The 20,472-nt window shown below is 41.8% G+C and overlaps 2 protein-coding genes across 2 annotated transcripts in view; both read left to right on the top strand.

The window, feature by feature from the left end:
• Positions 1-4,983, top strand: part of pomt2 (protein-O-mannosyltransferase 2) — a 28,558-nt gene extending 23,575 nt beyond the window's left edge. Inside the window, exons 7-21 of the mRNA XM_041954005.1 lie at positions 208-314; positions 428-510; positions 822-931; positions 1,038-1,104; positions 1,205-1,265; positions 1,373-1,451; positions 1,584-1,735; positions 1,831-1,922; positions 2,020-2,096; positions 2,183-2,254; positions 2,341-2,400; positions 2,491-2,596; positions 2,689-2,829; positions 3,648-3,759; positions 4,274-4,983. Of these exons, the coding sequence (XP_041809939.1) occupies positions 208-314; positions 428-510; positions 822-931; positions 1,038-1,104; positions 1,205-1,265; positions 1,373-1,451; positions 1,584-1,735; positions 1,831-1,922; positions 2,020-2,096; positions 2,183-2,254; positions 2,341-2,400; positions 2,491-2,596; positions 2,689-2,829; positions 3,648-3,759; positions 4,274-4,379 (1,425 nt within the window). The 3' untranslated portion in view covers positions 4,380-4,983. The remainder of the gene's footprint in view (positions 1-207; positions 315-427; positions 511-821; positions 932-1,037; positions 1,105-1,204; positions 1,266-1,372; positions 1,452-1,583; positions 1,736-1,830; positions 1,923-2,019; positions 2,097-2,182; positions 2,255-2,340; positions 2,401-2,490; positions 2,597-2,688; positions 2,830-3,647; positions 3,760-4,273) is intronic.
• Positions 4,984-5,529: 546 nt separating this feature from the next.
• lin52 (lin-52 DREAM MuvB core complex component) lies at positions 5,530-17,748 on the top strand. Its single transcript, XM_041954095.1, has 6 exons — positions 5,530-5,557; positions 7,781-7,855; positions 7,954-7,991; positions 8,128-8,194; positions 8,355-8,438; positions 17,322-17,748. Exons 1-6 carry the CDS (start codon positions 5,539-5,541, stop codon positions 17,375-17,377), a joined length of 339 nt encoding a protein of 112 aa, XP_041810029.1. The 5' UTR covers positions 5,530-5,538; the 3' UTR covers positions 17,378-17,748.
• Positions 17,749-20,472: the final 2,724 nt, after the last annotated feature.

Below are 20,472 nucleotides of genomic sequence, written 5' to 3' on the forward strand. Positions count from 1 at the left end.
TTTTTTATATTTTATTATGTATAGTTTGTTCTTTATAGTCTTATTTTCACTTATTTCACTGTGTGTAATGCTGCTGCTGCACTGCAATTTCCCAGCTTGGGATAAATAAAGTATATCTATCTATCTATCTAGAAGCATATATTTAATGGTGTTGGTGTTGGTGTTGATGAGTAATGCTAGAGGTTTGACCTTATTTTCTGGCCCCAGGTGGACATTGCCAAGCATTTCCTGGCTCGGGTTGTTGGACTCATCCTGCTTCCACTCTTCCTCTATGTCACAATATTTGCAGTCCACTTTGTTGTGTTGAACAAAAGGTGTGTCTCATTGTTATGTTATGGATACAGTGTAATTACTGCTTATCTCACAGAGTACGTGTGATGTCGCCGACTCCATTGTCTGAGTAATAATGATTGTCTTGCCTCACCAGCGGACCAGGAGATGGTTTCTTCAGTTCAGCCTTTCAGTCCCGTCTCATCGGGAACAACCTGCACAATGCATCCATGCCCGAGTGTGAGTCCCAAACACACTTGGACTAAAATCACACGACACTGCAGTTGTGTTTACTAAAGCGCTAATGAGAAAATTGAAAAGCAGATCAATGAGAAATATAAATATTACCTTAGCGCTGATGACTCATGTCCTCACAAAGTGATGTATCAGGGTTTTACTATCAAGACTCATTGTTCTTTTTTATGCTCATTCCTGTAATATAATTGGTGATGGCTCCTTGCAACATTAAGTGACATTTCAAAAGACATTTTTCATCAAATGTTATTGTTTCCCATGTTTTTGAGGCAGTATTTCTCGTTCTTCTGATGCAGACTTGGCATATGGGTCCACCATTACAGTAAAAAACCTCCGTATTGCTGGAGGCTATTTGCACTCTCATTGGCACTTGTATCCGGAGGGAGTGGGAGCAAAGCAGCAACAGGTTAGGCTACAGGGAGCTAAATGTGAAACATTCTCAAACATGATGAAATATACTAATATCTGTTATTTATTCGAAATAAAGGGTTTTCTCTGCTGTTCCCTGACAGGTGACAGCCTATCTCCATAAGGACTACAACAACCTGTGGCTCGTTCACAGACAGGATGATAATGACTGTAAGCCGATGGGGTTGAGAAATATCAATAGCATTCATTTTAGTCATAAGGAACAAATGAACGGCCTCTTACTGTTAATCTATTGTTTGTGTCTATGAAGCTCGATCGGGGACACCTGATCTGGTTCGTCATGGTGACATCATTCGACTGGAGCACAAAGAGTGAGTATCACGACTCCACAGAGCAGTGATTTCAGCGATTCACTGTCATTCCACTGTGAATTATGTGCATGTGCTTGTTTTGATAATGTAACTTTTCCTCCTTTCAGAACAACCCGTAACCTTCACAGTCACCTCCACGAGGCCCCTCTGACCAAGAAGCACTTCCAGGTTACAGGCTATGGCATTGTGAGTAGGTCCACTTCATAAGGCTGCACTAAAAAGAATGTTTCACTGCCAAGCTTTACTCGCCTTCTTCAGCATTAATAACATAGTAGACTTTAATTGCATGTCATATCTCCACCTTTTACTTGTTCTTAGAATGGCACAGGAGACTCCAACGATGCGTGGCAGGTGGAGGTATGTGGAGGCCGAAAGGGTGACCTGGTGAAGGTGCTGCGTAGCAAAGTCCGCTTTCTGCACCGAGCTACCGGCTGTGTGCTTTACTCCTCCGGCAAGACTCTCCCAAAGTGGTAAAACTAGTCTCCTCTGGTCTGACTTCACCTCCTCGATTCAAGATTGATTGGTTGTATGAATTGACAGTCAGAAAGTTTTTGTTTGTGTTCAGGGGCTGGGAACAGGTGGAGGTGACCTGTAGTCCCTACTTGAAGGAGACTCCAAGCTCTCAGTGGAACATCGAAGATCATATCAATCCCAAATGTACGATAAACACACTCCTTGTGCTCCCACTTTTTGTTAAACACAAAGTTAAACACTAACCAGTGTGTCACTTTTCCTCTTGTGTGTCTTCTGGCAGTGCCCAACATTAGTTTGTCTGTGCTGAAGCCCCATTTTCTGGAGATCTTACTGGAATCCCACATCGTTATGTTAAGAGTAAGAAACAATGAGAAAAGTCCATCTGTGCTTACAGAAAGTGTCTCATCAGAAATCATTTATTGATGTAAGCAATGTCTTTTTAGGGTAACAGTGGCTTGAAACCCAAAGACTATGAGATGAAGTCAAAACCCTGGCACTGGCCCATCAGCTATCAGGTGCAATGAATGATCTACAGGATAAAGATAATTTTAGTGAAAAAAGTGCTCTTAACTGCAAATTATCTTGGTTTCTTTGTGTGAAGGGACTGAGGTTTTCTGGAGTGAATGACACAGATTACCGTGTTTACCTGCTGGGGAACCCGGTAAGTCTGTCTTTAGTTTTTTTCATACATGCTTTTACTACTCTTGTCTGAAGTACATTAATACATTGATGATTAAACGCTGGTTTTCAGGTGGTCTGGTGGATGAATCTGGCCAGTTTGGGACTGTATCTGATCATGGTGGCGGTGGCGTCCATAGCCCTCCACAGAGGCTTCTCATTGAGCCAAAAAAGAATAGGTATGATTGTTGACGGTGGTATCATGGTTGCAGTAGCATTACGAAGATGATTTAAACATCAGATGATTGTTTTGTACTCCGCTCTCTTTCAGAGCATTCTCATGTGCTTAAGAGAAAAGGAGGACTGCTGCTCCTCGGTTGGCTGCTGCACTATGCACCTTTCTTCACTATGGGCCGTGTGCTCTACTACCACCACTACTTCCCTGCGATGCTCTTCAACAGCATGCTAACAGGTACCAAATGCCGCTGCATAGAAATCATAGAAGAAAACCCTTTCTTTTCAATGTCCAGTGTGCAGGATTTAATGTATCTAGTGGTGAGGTTGCAGATTGCAACCCATTGAGTACCCCTCACCTCACCATCCTCATCAGTGGGCTCTAAAAACACTAAAACACAAAAGGCTCTCTCCAGAGCCAGTGTTTGGTTTGTCCGTTCTGGGCTACTGTAGACACATGGTGGTGCACGATGGTGGAGTCTGTGGAGGAGGACCCATTCCCTGTGTAAATATAAAGAGCTAATTCTAAAGTAAAGAGAGCACAGCGATTCTTATTTTCAGGTGATTACACACTAATGAAAACACACGTATGCATATATGCAAGAAGTTCAGTGATAGTTGTATGTTCATCAGTAGGTAAATTGTAAACAAGAACTGCTAATAGCTAATTCTGCCTACATTTAAGCATCACTTTCACCGACATCTGAACAAATTTAGGCTAAATTCAGCTCACTGAATGGCAGCATTTATACTACCTGTTTACAGTCCTTGTTTACATATAATGTATGTATGCTGTATGAGGTTTCACATCTGGGAGCATGAGTTTTCCCAAATCATAACGACAGGAGTGACAAAAAACATTAATCATCACTGCATGTTTCACAATGTATTTCTATGCATTTATTGATGTTCGAGCAGACAGAGTAGTTTGGGGTTGGGGGTGGGGTCAGTTTTGTCTGATGGAGAGCTGGAAGTGTCCCAGTGACCCCTGGTACAGACAAAGCAGTCATGTTGGTCATGGTGTTCTGGTTAAAGCATTCTGTTTGTTTTTCACAGGAATTACATTAGATATTCTGTTGGAAAGCGCTGACCTGCTCCTCCATCCACCTTATTCTGATTGGCTGCAGAGAGTCGCCCTGATGGTACTTCTGTTTAGCGTTCTTTACAGGTGAGATGACCAGCAGAGTAACTACCGTGAGGGAAAATGTTGTTGTAGTTTGTCTTTTCACTGTCATAAACATCAGCGTTTGATGTGTGATTATACACTCCCTGATACACCCAAACACTCTTTCAACCCCCCAAAAAACATTTCTGCTGTTGCTTCTCTCGGCTGTGAGTGTAGATGAAGAGTGATATTAAAGTAAGAGTTCGACATTTTGGGAAACACACTTTATACTTATTTGCTGGCTCACTGAGAGTTGCATGAGAAGACTGACACCACTCTCATCCGCTTAGAGGCGAGTTGTTTTTACCTTTGGACAGAGCCAAATTAGCTTCTGGTTTTTATGCTAAGCTAAAAGAAGCATGTCGTCATTGTAGCTTCATGTTTAATGTAGAGATATGAGAGTGGCATCGATCGCCTCCTCTAACTCTTGGCAAGAAAGTAGTAACACTTAACACTGCTCTGTTGTTTTAGAGCTCTTCTTTGACTTCATGTAAATAATCCATTCTCTGTCTGTCAGTTTCTACCTGTTCCATCCGCTCTCCTATGGCATGACGGGTCCCCTGGCACACGAGCCAGGCAGCGCCATGGCAGGCCTGAGGTGGATGGAGTCCTGGGAGTTCTAATCAGCTTTGTATGAAGAAGACAATAATAATGTGATGTATAAAAACTGTTCTTATGGTCTTAGAGGGTTTACACAAACAGGTAGTTTTCATAAGGTACTAACTGTATACACTGCTCTGAATTTCTAGCTATTTATTTGTCTCTACATTTCCAGTTGTTGTAGTCTATAATGTATAAATAATGTTTTATAAGACAGACCTGAGTCAGTGCAATATGAAATCCAGACCGTTGTGGAGTTTTTTTAAAATAAAGATGTGGAAACTAATCTTTATCAAGCTGCCTTAACTCACAACACATCTCACATCCTGGACTTTATATGTACATGTGGAAACTGTATGTCATAATAATAAGCTAAAGTGCCTGAAAGGAGGGAGTGAAAATACATCTGAAAAGTTCTAATGCTGCATCTTTTTTGGGTCAGTTTCAAAGAAAACACTTTTTGTTACATTGGTATGTGTGGTATGAGCTCTCCGAGACTGTATTTTTGTGTGTGATTGTCTTGAGCTTAGTGCCCTGTATTTTTGTATTAGTGCTGGCTTCTGTTTTTACATTATAAGACTACTTTCAGTGTCATGTGTACATTTCGGTATGATTAATAAACTATGATATTCTCATAGTCTGCGCTTATGTTCATATCATCAATAATTAAGCCTAAAACAAGCTAGTTCAAGAAGCCTATTTTTTTGCTGTACTGTCACATGAGGTATGCATTATTACTTTTTTTTAAACCAACCAATCTCTTTTTACATACCAATTCTGACTGGTCTGATTTAGATGTAATCCTTAATTTATGTAGGACTGGTCTGTCAGTGTGGGAGTGGTGGTGTATATGAGATTAATTCCCTGAAACGACTTCCACTGGGAACTGGGATTTTTCAGTGTCTTTTATTCACAGCTGGAAGGGCAGAGGCAAGCTAAAAAAACATTAGTTGTATTAACATTCATTTAGCCAAATGAAGCGGTTATGCTATGAATGTTAGTGTGCATAATGTATATTTACACCTCTGGCTTCACCTTGACGCTGGATCACCAGGATGCTGCTATTATTGCTAATGAACCAGCGGGCCGCCTGGTGGCGTGCTTGTGAAGTGCATCCGTACACGTCAACTCCAAGGACGGCGCCTCTGATTGGTTGCCGTTTATCACGTGCTTATTCTGAAGATGGCGTCTCCAAATGGAGGTAAATTCTAATTCCTTACTCTGCTATCCTGTGTATAAATTGTAAATTTGACATTATTAAGGACGTTAAATCGTTAGCGAACCCTTTGCTGTCTTACACGAACACCCAGAGACGAAAGAGCGCACTTGTGAGCGCTCTATTTTTACTGTTTGGAGATGTTTTTCCGTTGGCTAAAGCCCTCACTAGCCCCAATGTTGTGTCTAACCAGTGTACATAGAAACACAGTAGACAGTAAGCTGGAACCGTCCGTCCGGTTTGACCCACAGAGCTCAGACTGCGGCTGCTGCTAGCTTTAAGCACAGCGACCGTCGGGAGCTCACTGCTGTACTACACACAGGCCGAATCACCTCGATTTATATTATAGGTTACACTAGCAGTGTTTTGTTTCACAACATCGTGATTAATTATGTGTTTTAATGGCGGTGGTCTGTCACGCTTTGCTTCACACATAACGTTAGTGTTTTTACTCCAGACTCTGTATTTGTGTTGGGATTTTTAACGTTTTTACAGTAAAACACTGTATATATGCCATTAATCCGAGTTGCACTCATGTTGATAAGATGCAGTTGTCCAACCATGGTTACTTACTGATTTGCATAAAATCTAACAAAGTATATATACATGAATGCCAGATTGTAACTAAGTACATTTACTCAAGTAACGTTACTGTACTTGAGGACAATTTTGGGGTACTAGTACTTAACTTGAGTATTCCCGTTTTATGCTACTTTCTACTTCTAAATTTCAAAGGGAAATATTGTGCTTTTTACTCTGCTTCATTTATTTAATAACTTTATTTGCAGGTTACTTTGCATGTTCTGTTTGATAATACAGAATATAATCAACAAATAGATTGTGATACCAGCTGAAACATTACAGTGATGTGCACATTAATGCATCAGTAATTATTCTTATCCAATAATATGATATACATTATCATCAGTCTACGTAATGCTTTTGACTTTTGGTACTTGACTTTTACAATCTATATCTGTATATATAATATAGAATACATGACATACAAAAACTATATATAGCATGTCCAAAATTTTATGTTGTATGAAATTTACAATTTTGATGCCAAATCAAATACAGAAATCTTATCTTATCTTGATATACTGTATAATCTGTACATTTTACAGTAACTCCTGAATATTTTCTTTATAAAAACTGCTCCACATGCTCCTTGTTTCTTGACTGTACTTATAGACAAATTTAATTTTCTATAATTTGTTTGCTTTATTTTTTGGTGTAAAACTGAAACTTTTGAATCTTGCTCTTTATAGACTTGTTGTCTTGTAGACTTGTTGATCAGTTCAGTCTCAGGAGAGATGATTAACATGTTAAACTTTAAAATTCTACAGTGATAACATTCAGATCTTTAGATAAAACATATGTTATAAAAAAGCACCACAGGGTTTGTTGTCTTAAAGGGATAGTTTGGATTTTGCATGGAAGCAAAGCAGTGTACTGCTGTGTGTTTTAGCCACCTAAAAAACTCAATGTTATTTTAAGTGTACGCTATATTTAGCATATTTTCACTGTTTGACCTTGCTGTCAGATAACCCTTTCCTTTGGCACCACATTTCTCAACCATAGAACTTCCATCCTCCTTCACAGGCTGTGCACTCTGTTACTAGCTGATCAGCTGTTGGGGTCAGTCTTTCAGTTGTTTATGAAAGAGACAACAAATATAGCAAAATAAAAATAAGTGATTTTGAGAGCAACGACGAAATGCTGTTGACTGCGAACTCTGGGAAGCAAGTTAGATTGGTGGAAATATTCTAAATATAACACACACTTAAACTGATTGTTATTTTTTGAAGTGGGCCTTTTTTAGGCAGCTAAAACACGTTTTACTGCTGCCGCCGAACACAGCAGTAGCAAACTAGGGGATTGCCAGCAGCCACACACGGATAAGTACCTTATGCAACCCCACTTCAAAAAATCTGAACCATCGCCTTGAAATGCAGTTTAGATCAGACGTTCTTTAGTAAAAGGCCAGCTATATTGGTTTAACCCTACTGGTGACATTTTGGCATATTCATCTTAATGCAACAAAAAATACAATCCTTTCAGCCACTTTAGATAAAACCACTAACAAGTTTTCATCTCTCCTTGCACTTTTATTTCTTGAACTTTGCCATCATGTTTTTTTTTTACAAATACACAATTTTTCATCTGAAATGTTAAAAGTCAACAATGCTTTCCGTGTCGTGATAGGTGATGATTTTGAGTCCTCTTTGCTGAGTTTTGAGAAGTTGGACAGAGCGTCACCAGACCTCTGGCCAGAGCAGTGTAAGTTTGAATTCTTGCTGCTCTTGTCTTCTTACTCACTATTGAAATTTGTGTGTGTATGCCGTTCTAATCTTGGTTCTCCTGTGATCCTCCTACAGTGCCTGGAGTTGCAGAATTTGCTGCATCTTGTAAAAATGTGAGTTAGATTCACTGGGCTTTGTTTTGATTTACAAACTAGATAATTAACTAGCTTCCACATAGTGTAATGTATAGGCCTGATTTATACATCTGTCATGATGTCACTGAGACCTTTGTTGTGTATTACATCACAGCCCATCACAAATTCACCCCCCAAGTGGATGGCTGAACTAGAGAGTGAGGATATTGAAATGCTGAAAGGTTTGTGTTCTTTTGTAACATTTTCTGTGCACCTGTAACAGTGGGTGATAAACAGGAAGACTGTGGACAAAAAGAGCATATAATCAAACATTCTGCTGAAACTTCTGCAAGTTACATGTAGCTAAGAGTTGTCATTATGGTTGCTGTTCACCTTCTGTAGAGCTGGGGAGTCTGACCACCGCCAACCTGATGGAGAAGGTCAAAGCACTTCAGAACCTTGCTTACCAACTGGGATTAGAGGAGTGTGAGTACATCAACAACACAAACCATACAGTGTGCAACACAGACAGTATTTGGGAAACAGGTGCAGAGGTGCCTCTTCTGATAAACCCTGATTTAAAAGCTAAGTGACAGGTAAGCAAATGCACAGGTTACAGCTGCAAAACACATGTTTTGAGGTCAATCACAAGCTGCCAAGTTAATCACATGTTACCACTAGGTGGAGCTCACAGTCTTCTGTATGGAGCCAAGGGTTTTCACAGCATCCTTGTACGCTCTCATTCGAAACCCAGACAAGCTGGCTGCACATAGGCATTTTTATCAGGAGACAGAATGAATGATGTTGAAATTGAAACCCTGACATTTAGAGTCACATACCTACCGAGCATCAGCAAAAAACTGACTTTGAGGTCTTAATTTAGGTCAAGTGTTGGAGGTCAATCTTGTTAATTTGGAAAAATGTAAAGAAACAAGGCCATGCCTACAAGAGCCCATACAACAAGTGCTCAAGCATTTGATGGATGCAAAATCTAGTTTTTAATCCACTCCCCACTGCCTGCATTGTCATAATCCTTAGCGAGTGTGGATTAGAGAGATGTAGCTAAGTGCTCATATTTTCCAAAGAGAAAAATCGGTATTTATTTTTCCAGTGAAAAGACACACCAGCAATGAAGAATTGTGGTATAAAACCCCTCTTACTGGGGTGGTATATATGAAAAAATTCACGTTGATCCCCCCCCTCCCAGGTCAGTTAAATTCAACCATCATGTCTTTACACAGTGCTTTGATGTAGACAGTGAGTGATAGAGCAGTTGAGATGTTGCACTGCCGTCTGCTTGTAACGAGCGCAACCTGCACAAAGACAACCTCTACTTATAGAATTGTGACAACGATAATTTGGAAAGGCTTTGATGAAATTTGAGAAATGCATAAAGTGAAGCTTTTTAATTATCTAAAGAGATTCAGATTCGAGGCAAAAGAGTTGAGTCCTGAAATGTTTAAGATGTGCTTCAATGGTTTAATGTACAGATATTAAAAATAGACACACATACCACAAGAATCAAAAAAGTCTAGAGTAACGACATATTACCAGACTATAGATTGTGTTGCATGTGTTTTATTTGCATAGGCCATAAGTGGCAAATTCATATTGCTGAAAAAGTGTCTAATCTCCTTGAGTCCCAGAAAAGCATGTAATCTGGCTGGTGAGAAGTTGTTTGCCGTCACAGGTGCAGGCCTGCAGGCTTTGCAATCATGTCATGTACTTCGGGATGACGGGACACAATGATGGTTATTATTGGTGTCGGAGCAGCCCTGTAATGGGTGCCTGTTTAATGCTCTCTGGTTTAATTTTCTCCTTTTCCTGGCTGTCAGGGGAGGCCTTGTAAATCTCAGCTACTTTTTCATCATGTTTGTGCACTCTTCAGTACCCGTAAACGAGACTCCGCAGAGGCACGGCAGAGTGAGGGCAGGGGACAGGATTTACTGCCCCTCCCCCTTCAACATGTGGACCATTAAAGAGGAAGCTGGTTAATGGGCAGAGCACAATCAAGCAGTGAAAACTCACCCACCCTGCTGCAGTGAGAAAGGAGACCTGGACCAAACATTATTACAAGAGCACCATTATCATATGCCTAAGCAGCACTGGTGTCGGTCTGCTTTTTCTTGAAAATTGTGCGCTGTGCACAATCTGCTGTGTGCTCATGTTTGTACATATGTATTAACATGGATGTGAAGGAGGGACATGTAACACATCCGTAATTCCCCCCAGCCTGCCTCCCACCAGCACCCCCAGTGATGGCTGCGTGACGCTGGCCCGGTCTAGTCCCAGAGGGGTTTGACGCGTGCCTCTTCCTCAGGCCCCAGCTGTTACTCCACCCCATGATGAATGCCCCTGTCGTGGGCCGCTGAGCACGGGCATCAAGCCCCAAGTCTCTGGGGAAAGCCGAGGACTCTGATAAGTGCTGTTATTGGAGGTAATTGAAAGCTGAGTGTTCCTTTGGGATGCACTGGAGGGCCGGCGCTACTGAGCACCAAACTGCTGGAGCTGGTGATGGAGCTCTATCACACTTGTGGGCTCAAGGCTACTGAATACCGTTTAACACTTATATGTCGACAACGTTTTGTTAATTAGGAATGGTTTGAACTCTAGACTCTGCTCTAGAGCCGGTCCCGCCTCAGTCAAATAGGATTTTGCCGTACAATACGAAGATTTGACTATTCGTTCCTTTTTTTCCTCATATAGTCTGTCATCTGCCAATCAATATCAGCCAACATGAGTCTTGTGTTTTACCTGTAAGACTGACGTTTTAATGCCTTTCTTCATCATCCGTGATGTGAAAACGCGTGATTTCCACGCTGTCAGAGAAAGTAACAACACGTGTCCTGCTCATAGTTCAGTTATAAAATCCCAGCACCTTTCCCTTGCCCTGCTTTGCTTCAATCACAGTTAGTTTTGTGGTCATTTTCAGTGCCGTTTTTTTAGCCTGCCGTGCTGTTGCTCTTAATGACGCGGCTAAAAAACTACATTGCATTGACTTAACTGACAAAATGGCCATTGACTTAGCGGCTTCTCAACTGATTACTTGAATTATTGGCTTTTAGGAGCCAACCCCTTAGATTTTGTTTAAAAGAAAACAGACTGAAACCAATCACAGAAGATTACAAAACTTCTACCGACAAGCTTGTAGGCCTGAGTAAAGTCTCACATTTACCATTTAGGCAGAATTTCTTGGAACATGTATGGCGTTTAGAACACATTAAAAAACTTAACTTTGAAAAACGTGGATATCCAGCTGTAAACAGCCTCAGTCAGTGTATTCTGGGTGTAGGACCACCTGTTGTCTCTCATGCAGCACCTGTCCTCCACCGTGATACCGCCAGGCGTAGACCCGGGCTGACCCCTGTTGCGTCTGCCTGTGTGAAGGTGAGACTGAAGGTCGCCCTGTCCTGACAGCTCCTAATGGGCCTCCGCATTCACCACCACCAACACCACCACCTCCTCCTCACCCTTGGGATCAATCTCGGGCCTATTAGAGGCACGCCGCTGCTGAATATGATTGCATTCACCGGGCCCCACCGGTGCTAATGTGCCTCCATCAATCCATCAGGCAGGCTGACCGCGGGGCGGGCGGTTATGAAGTGGCTGAGCTGACAGCCGCTGAATGAGGAACAGGGGATGCCTCCCCGCTGCCACCACCCTTCCTCCTCCTGCTCACCTCTACTACTCCTCTGTGCTCGTCTTGCCACCTCTCCCCTCTCTCTCTCTCTGTGGGCTCATAGCAGCTTGGTGAAGCGCCTTTTTGAAGGTGACACCTCGGCTGGAAGGAAAGTGAAACGAGGATCTAGGATGGTTCCGTTTTTATAATCTGAATATTCAGAGACCTTGGGCCTTGTGAGGTTAGTTCTCTCAAATTGGCTCCCGTCTTTTTAATTATCGGGCGTGCTGTTTCGTAATAGTGTTGCTGCTAAAGTGATGGTCCATTGTTAGAAAATCTTTAGCAGCTCCACTCACAATTTGCAACGGGATGACACGAGTGTCTCCTTGCTCGGCGTAGCAGGTTGCAGCTGTATCTGATGGAGCCTGTCCATATCTTAAGCAGGATCAGTGTCGGAGCTGTGTGAAAGCAGGAGCAGGCCGAGCTTAATACACACACTCACACACCGCTCTTCAGTTCTGCCTGCCTGCCGCCTCCCTGAGCAGATCGGAAATGACACCTCATTTCCATAAAGGCATTAGGAATTCATTGGATTTTCTTTCCCAGCTAATCATAGTGCGGGTGTAAAACCTTTTAGGCTTTTTAATGAATGATTTTTGACTGATTGCCTATTAATAAGGACACCTCTTGAACAGGCATAGGCTGGGACAGGGGTTGGGAGGTGCAGATGTGTTTGTTTTGCTGTGTGAATGTGTGTGTGTGTGTGTGTCAGCCAGGCGAAAATACATTGGAGAAGGAGGAGGAGAGGAGGGGTGGGCCCTCTCGGTTGGGACATAAAGAGGAACCAGTGGCTCCCCTGGGAAATCACAGCTCGTGTCTGCATCTTAAATATCCCTGTGAAGTATCAATAAGTGGGTAATTGAATTTTGAACACAAACATGAGCGTCATGTGTATGTGTTGCAAGACGGGTGGGGGGAGTTGTGGGCTGAATGTGTTCGCCTCCAAGTGTTTCTTTGCTTGTGTGTTTGTGTGTTTCATCTCCTCTGTGTCTCCCCGTCCCCCGGGGAGGAGGGCAGTGAAAGAGGATGTTAAATCCATTAAATAAAGCTTACAGGCCGTAATAGCTGAGCAGCGCTCTGAGATGGGCAGTGAGGGTCAGATAAGTCCTCTTAACTCTTAATGAAAGTGAATTGGGGCAGTCGGGGCCGGGGTCCAGGACTCCAGTTAACCCAGGTGGTCATCTGTCTTTGGAGCTAACAGGGGTCCAGCGGCTCACCAGGAGCGTGCCATCGAGAGAGGCGGGGGGGCGTTGGGGGGGGTGCCAAGTGATGATTACTCTCATTTTATACACAGGGGAGTGGTGGTGGGGGCTGGGAGTGGGCTGTGACAATGACATCCAGATCACTCACTGTAAACGAGGGGAAAGTAAGATGTTACACTGCCGCATTTCCTCCACATTTACATTCGAGCCACCTGGGATTTTCCAAACAGAAATGATTTGCCAGTGCAGAAAAGATAAATTGCAGAAACAGAATTTCCTGCAGTGTAGTTTTAGTCATTGCTGCTTAATTTTGAAAAAGGGCAGCATTTTAAATAGCCTCGGGGCATATTTAGCTGTTTGCAGATATAGGTCAATCTCCATTGTTGCAACCTTAGCAGCAGTAATCAGGCCTGAATCTACAGCCAGAGGATTAGTGGGCTGTTGTGGGAACTAGGGGGGTACAGGAGCCTTCAGCAGGCTCCTCTGCTCCGTGCTGACCTCTCTGTCCTCGTGTCCTCAGCCCTCAATCTGATGATAACCTGGCTAAGCTCTGTTTGTTTACATGTTTTGTCTATTTATGGATGATACTCATTTCAAATTACTTGGATAAAAATGGATTGCAGTCGAAGATGGTAGAATATCCAGTGTGGATAAAATGATCGTATCCAGCATGATGTGGCCGTGTTTACTGGACTACTGGTAGACTGTGATGGAATCTCAGACCAGTTCAGGCTAAATGATAATTAGATAGCAACAAATCAACAGGGCAAGGAGATGGCCCACAGAATCCATAAGGTGTCATTTAGTATGGATGGCAGTCGTAACAAGATGCTGATTAACTTAGTGCAAAATTAGTAATTGACCTTTCTAATCAACTAAACAAATCTCTAAGTCCCCCTAATCAGTATTGATCTCCCCTGCTGTATGACAAAGCCTGAGTGTGTGCGTGTGTGTGTGTTTGAGAGAGAGGTGTGTGTGCTTAGGCTTTCTAACCTCTTCTGTTTATGCAGGTATTACAAAAATGTACAACAAATATAACTTCTTTATAAATCTGTTCAAGATAAAGCATTGTCGCAAGGCGGTGCAGCAAAGGTTGTGTTTGTGTTTTTCGTTGGAGGTGTTCTCTGGGCACAAATCTGAAGTCGATTTCAAAATCAGTCAAATTATTGGCTGAAAAATTTATTTTTTAACTTTTCATAGTTACTAACACACACACACACATGATGATGAGAAACGTGCATAAACCAACAGGGGTCCTGGGAAACCATTACATTTTCCATGTATCTGTATCTGTATTTCCATGTAACTGTCAATCTCAAAATGATTTCAAGGCTCATACAAATATATTACATATATATACAATTATATTATGCACATATTAAATCACAACCAGTTAAACAAACAAACAGCACGTAACATGCACTGCATCACTGACTGGGATTCTATAAATGCGGTGGCGTGCTGTGACGTCAACTGTTCCACTCTTGTTAAACTTGCCTTTGTACGATGTATATAACAGGCTTTTGGTCACATAGATGCTGAACAACTTCGTCATCAAGAACTCTTCAAATGGTTGTGGAAGTTGTTTTATACAGTCCCTTATTTTAGGACACCAGCAGGAGTGTATATATATATATATATATATATATATATATATATATATATATATATATAGTGTGTGTGTGTGTGTGTGAGAGAGAGAGAGAGGTTCCTATATGTATTTGAGAGTCAGTAGTTATTTCAACAAAGCAAAATCTGAGATTTAATCGAAGCAAACAGACTTTATGAAAATGCATGAAACCCATTGAAACCAACAACTCCTCAAGCGAATGTTTTCACGTGCTGTGTGACTAATAATAGTTCTGTGCAACTTTTATTTCGAAGCAATATATAAAAAAGGAGCCCCTCCCCTGTGTGTACTGAAAGTAATAGAACTCATTACCTTTTATTACTTATTTTATGACATGTTTTATCATTTTTGAAAAAAAGCAGTAGCCCCATGTGAAGACTAGATAAGTATGATAGGAAAATGGCTGCATCCTCTGAAATCTACAAACTCAGAACAAGTTGAATATCAAAGATATGCACACATATGTAGTCTGAAAATATATTTCATATGAAAGACATTTAATAAACACAAGTTCAGCTTTTGTCCTTATTTTTCTCATTTCCTGACTTGACAGCCAATTGACAGCTGTGATTTTTCATGTGATCTAAAATTTTGAAATTGTAGATACTTTCATGATTTGTGCACCAATCAGAGCAAATGTGGCATTTTTCTGAATCACACTGAATATAGTCTTTGGGCACAAATGGGTTGAATTCAACCATTTATCATCATGTTTTCTCCATTTGGGTATTTCTACTACTTGTTAAGCCATTTTAAAATGTCACAATTGTAAATAATAAGTTTTTTAGGGCTGAATTCCATTTAGCAGCTTCAGGTTCAGGGTTCTGCTGTTGCATGCTGACACCAGTCAAGTTTCCATCCAAATGTAGCACAAATTCTAAACAAATTTCTAGATAATCAGCAGAAGAGAACGAATGCATGTTTCCATCTGTTAGCATTGAGCAAATATTAGTAATTGGGGGGATTGAGATAAACAGCTTAACGATAATTTAAGTCAGTGCGAGTTCATCTTGTGCTGCATTCTTCCCAGCCTTTCATGTTCTGCAACAACTCGCTGATGTTTGAGTTTTGGTTGGCCTCCTCACCAACACAGAGCCCACCTTCAGCTTGCCAATCACAACACTTTTCCCCATAATTCCTTTTTATAAAACGAGAGCCACACATCATAAATCGAGCGCTGATTTATGTTTAATGGGGTCTTTAATGTGATGATATCAATGATACTTCGATCTGAGTAGGGGGAGGCTGAGCTGAGCCGTAATTAATGAGACGTTCAGCGGGGCAAGGGGTCTCGGGAGGAGTGGCACAGCCACCCTTGATCTGTTTTACAGTTTGGGCTCATCAAGAGATGGAGAAAGCGATAACAAGAGAGAGAGAGAGGAGCATGACACATTAAAAATCCAAAATATTAACTGCTACCTTTTACCGTTCCTAATGTAGCTGCTTCTAATAAGAAAGTGACATCAAGGTACTTGCGACTTTGGGGTCATCCCAATGTAATTGCTTTCCCTCACCTAATTTTGATGGCTTCATTTCAATCCAAAGCACCCTCTGCATGTTCAGGGGTCCCTTGATGACTTTGTTTAGGGTGATTTGAAGAGACAGCAAAGTGCAAAATGAATCCATCCCATTCCAATTAGCATCATCTTTAACCTAATGAGGGACACCTCAAGGTGACGTGGCCCCCACGCCCAGATGCACCACTATCGTTCCACACTGGGCAACTCATCAAAATTACTAACTGGCCCGGATTTTTCATTAGCCGCCGTGGGCTGGGGGAGGCGGGGCCCCTTTACACCAGCACACAGACGCTGATCACATGCAGCATCATGAAGGTGGATGACTTTCTGCTAAATGCCTGTTTGAAGTCCGTCCTCTGTCTGCTGCTCTGTAGTCTTATGTTTATGTGATGTGCTGGGTTAGTCACAAAGTGAACAGAGTCGCTGAGGAGATGTTTGCAGCTCATAAAACCTGCAGTGGAGCCGAGAGCCTGATCCTCTTCTTATCTTTAACAAAGAGTAATTACTGTACCTGCATGGCACCTCTGTAGGATTTATGATGATGCTGCAGGCAAGTCCCCACAGTCTCCATAGTGACACAAGGGTTTGTCTTTGACAGAAAAACCTCCAAAATGATTGCTCTCCCAGTGAAGACCAGTTCCACAAAGGGCCTTCAGCAGGGACAGTTGTATTGTAGGAGTGTCTAGACACGTTGCAGAACCCCAGTTCACTGGATCCCACCCAGACATGTTGGTGTTTTGGGCCTTTAACAGTATTAACAGTGTGTTTTACTTGCATCACAGATGGCAGTGGAACTCTGCAGGTTGTGGGAAAATGATTAGAGCTGGGAAGTCTGTGCATTCAATACCATCATATCAATTTTGTAACTGCACTTAGAGTCTAATATTTGGTACATTCATTCATAGGGGTTCGTAATATGGTCTATGGGGGTGTGGGGAGGGGGCTTTTTATAGTTATGAAAAAGACATAGTTTTGTGTAGCACAATAGGTTTTTGCTTTGTCTCCTTTGTCATTAAACACACACACACTTGCATGTACTGAGCACTTGTACCTCACTGCACTGAGACAGCAAGCGAGCAAATCACAAGCCTCTGGTAGCTGCGTCTCCATTTTATGTTGTTTTCCATGTGCTGAACGAACAGATGTTTGTATAAATTACCTCCCAGTGTGACACTACAGATATTAAATACATGCTTTGCATTACTAAACAACTGCTCTGAGGTGGTTTGAGCTGCAGGCAAATGTTGTGTAAGTGTTGTGTTTTACCAACTTATCAAAGGTGTAAAGCAAATTAGAGTTAGGGGCAATAAAAGATCATGTTTTCATCTTGTTTTCCAGCCAGAGAAATGACCAGGGGGAAGTTTCTGAACATCTTGGAGAGGCCCAAGAAGTGACCCCCCCCCCCCCCCCCCATGAAATGTGGGACTGCAAGGTGAATCTGAGCTATGCGTTTACCAGTACGCTCTGAACATGTTCAGACCTTCACAACAAAGTTCAAGACTTTGCACTCAAACCGTAAACTGAAGCAGAATGCTCTTTCACACACGCACACACACCCACACACTGAGGTCCTCGGTGCATCTGTTGTCCTCCTATAGATAGATGCCTTTACATTTATGGAAACGTCAAATGATTTATTACTTCCTCACTGAATTTCGTTGTAGCTTGTAGACCTGCTTTGATTAAATGTTCCCTATTTATTCTCATTTCTATTTTAAACATGATTTACATTTTTTGCAATTTGTGAAGTTGTATAATAAAGTTTTAAAACAAAAAGATGATTGCCTTTTATTTAAAACCCCTGTGAATAATTAGGTTTCCAGCCGAAGCGGCTGACTCTGGTGATGCAACAGTTTTCGGAGACTGTTCAACTTTTAATCAGGGCAATAACTTCATGCCTCTCATTCCACAAAGTGCAGCACCTCTCCGGCTGTGGACATGTAAGGAGCTCCGACGTGAGAGTGCTTTCCCGGCTACCAGGCCATGTTTTCCATTTAATGAGCATTGGAAGCAGGGTCCCCTACACAAAACATTGCGTAAAAATAATATTGCTCATTGTCATCGCCGTTAATGAGAGTTGACATAATTACTAGGACCATTTCTTTTCTAATTAGCACACTTCGGCCTTGTCGGAGCTAGCGGCCAGGCAAAAAGAGAATCAGACAGGCATGCCGAATGGGAAACAAAAAGAAGTCCATCCGCCATAATTAGGTAAGACAATGCCTCGGACTGTTCTCGGCTGGAGATGTCGCTGGGGCTCTGGCCGCTCACTCCCAACAAGTTACACTTCTCCCCAGGCCGCTAATAAGCCCCTAATCGTCTTTCCGATTCACACGGACAGAGGCCGCCATTGCCTCAGTGGCTTCACCCCCCGCCTATCGCACGGACCCTGGTTCACCCCTTTCAAAAAATATGGATTATTTAAACAGTTCTGCAGTTTTCCCACAGACACAGCATGGCCTGGTAGCAGGAAGATGGGCCCAGAATGTAATTTTTTATGTCCAAATAGCCGACTGTGGTTTGTAGTTGTTTTGGCTTTTTGCATAGGCTTTGTAAAAGCACAAAAGATGGTCCAAATACAATAGAATACAATATGGGCCATTAGAAAAACTGAATCTAATGTTTTCTGCACATTGTTACATGATAAAGTATGGATGCATTAGAACAGCCTACGAAAACTCCCATTCCATGCTAAGCACCACTTTCCAGCATGGCACCCTTTATACAGTGCTTATAAGTTGCAACTAGTGTGTTTATTAATGGTTAATAAGGAATTCACTAATGCATTGTGCTGATCAATAATAAGCCATTAATTATAAAAATTTGGGGTTGTCCAAGTTGTGTAAAATATCTTTGGTTGGCGTTCATTCTCCTCCAGCATGACGCTTGCTTTGCCAACAAGTACAGAGTTGTAGAGCAGGTAGATGTCCATTTATACAACTTATACTGCAAACTGCATGCACTTTTGTTTTTTTTTAAAACATATTTATTAATGATTTATTAACATTCATATCTGCAGACTTTGTTGGTTACAGAAAGTGAAAACCATTGCAAAACTGTTATAACTGCTTTATTACCAAGTAGAAAGTATAAACAACATCAAACCTGGCAACCCAGTAACCAACTTACAGCTTACCAGAGCTGGAGGAAGTATTCAGGTCCGTATGTAAGTAAAAATACCCCATTACAAGTCAAAGTCCTACACTGAAAATGGGATTCAAGAAAAACTATTATTAGCAAATTTTACGTAAAATTAAAGTCGTGGCGCTGCAAGATAATGGCCCTTATTGTATTATGGTGTTATACTGAATATTAGGCCTAATAGAGGTTATTATTGTTCGATTATTACTAGTGCATGTGCAAGCAGCATTACTGTTGAGCTAATTTGAACAATTTTGTGTGTGTGTGTGTGTGTGTATATATATATATATATATATATATATATATATATATATATAGAGAGAGAGAGAGAGAGAGATAAAAAAAAATATCTGAGTAAAGTTTGTGTAGCCCTGAATGCTGGAGGTGACCCTGCTGTCTGTGGACACTTGTTGATGCCGAGTGATGAGCATTCAGTCTGCGGGGCGTTGACGCGGTAAGCGACCTGACGTCCTCAATATGTTGCACGCACCAGTGGCTGTCTGTCACCCGCAGCCTGCCTCCAGCCCAGCAGCCTCGTCAAGAAGCGGGTCAGTCCCCTGCAGAGCTGGTCATCCATATGGAGAGGAAATCTGAGCTCTTGCACCCATCCATCCATCCATCCATCCATCCATCCATCCGCAGTGCGTTACCTTGACCTCGCATAGCCTCTGTGCCCCGACAAACGTCAATCCGATGTGCCCCGAGTCCTTAAATTAGCTGTCAATTAGTGCAAATTAATCAACTCCTCGCCTAATTAAGCAATGCCGACGGGCAGCTACCAAACATGCCATTGTGGAGGAGCCATGAGAAAGCTGCGGGGCCTGCAAACTCTTTCTGTAACTGGGAGGAGGAGGAGGAGGAGGAGGGAGGCGCGGGGGCATCGCATCACATCACGCCCTGCCCTGCTGTGGGAAAGCAGAGGCTCTGGCGGTGCTTGAGTTTTTCCCCTGACTCGGCTCCACATGTGTGCTGTCATCAAGTTGCCTGCACCCTGTTCCAGCACCGAGGATGCAGCTGGATTCAGCGTACTGAGCCGCAGGATCAGATGAAGACTTTCCCACCACTTTGACCCACCTAATAAAAGAAGAGATATTAAACCACTGTTGCATGAGTAAAAGTTCATATATGGAAGGATAGCTGAGATACATATATATATATATATATATATATATATATATATATATATATATATATATATATATATATATATATATATATATATATATATATATATATGTATATATACGTATATATATATATATATATATATATAGCCTAAGGTGCAAAATCTGTGCAGTCAAGTATATTTCTGTGACCTTCCCACCAATAAAAAGTTCTCTGTTTCTTC

The sequence above is a fragment of the Chelmon rostratus genome, chromosome 15 (genome assembly GCF_017976325.1).
Source record: "Chelmon rostratus isolate fCheRos1 chromosome 15, fCheRos1.pri, whole genome shotgun sequence".
NCBI classification, from domain to species: domain Eukaryota; kingdom Metazoa; phylum Chordata; class Actinopteri; order Chaetodontiformes; family Chaetodontidae; genus Chelmon; species Chelmon rostratus.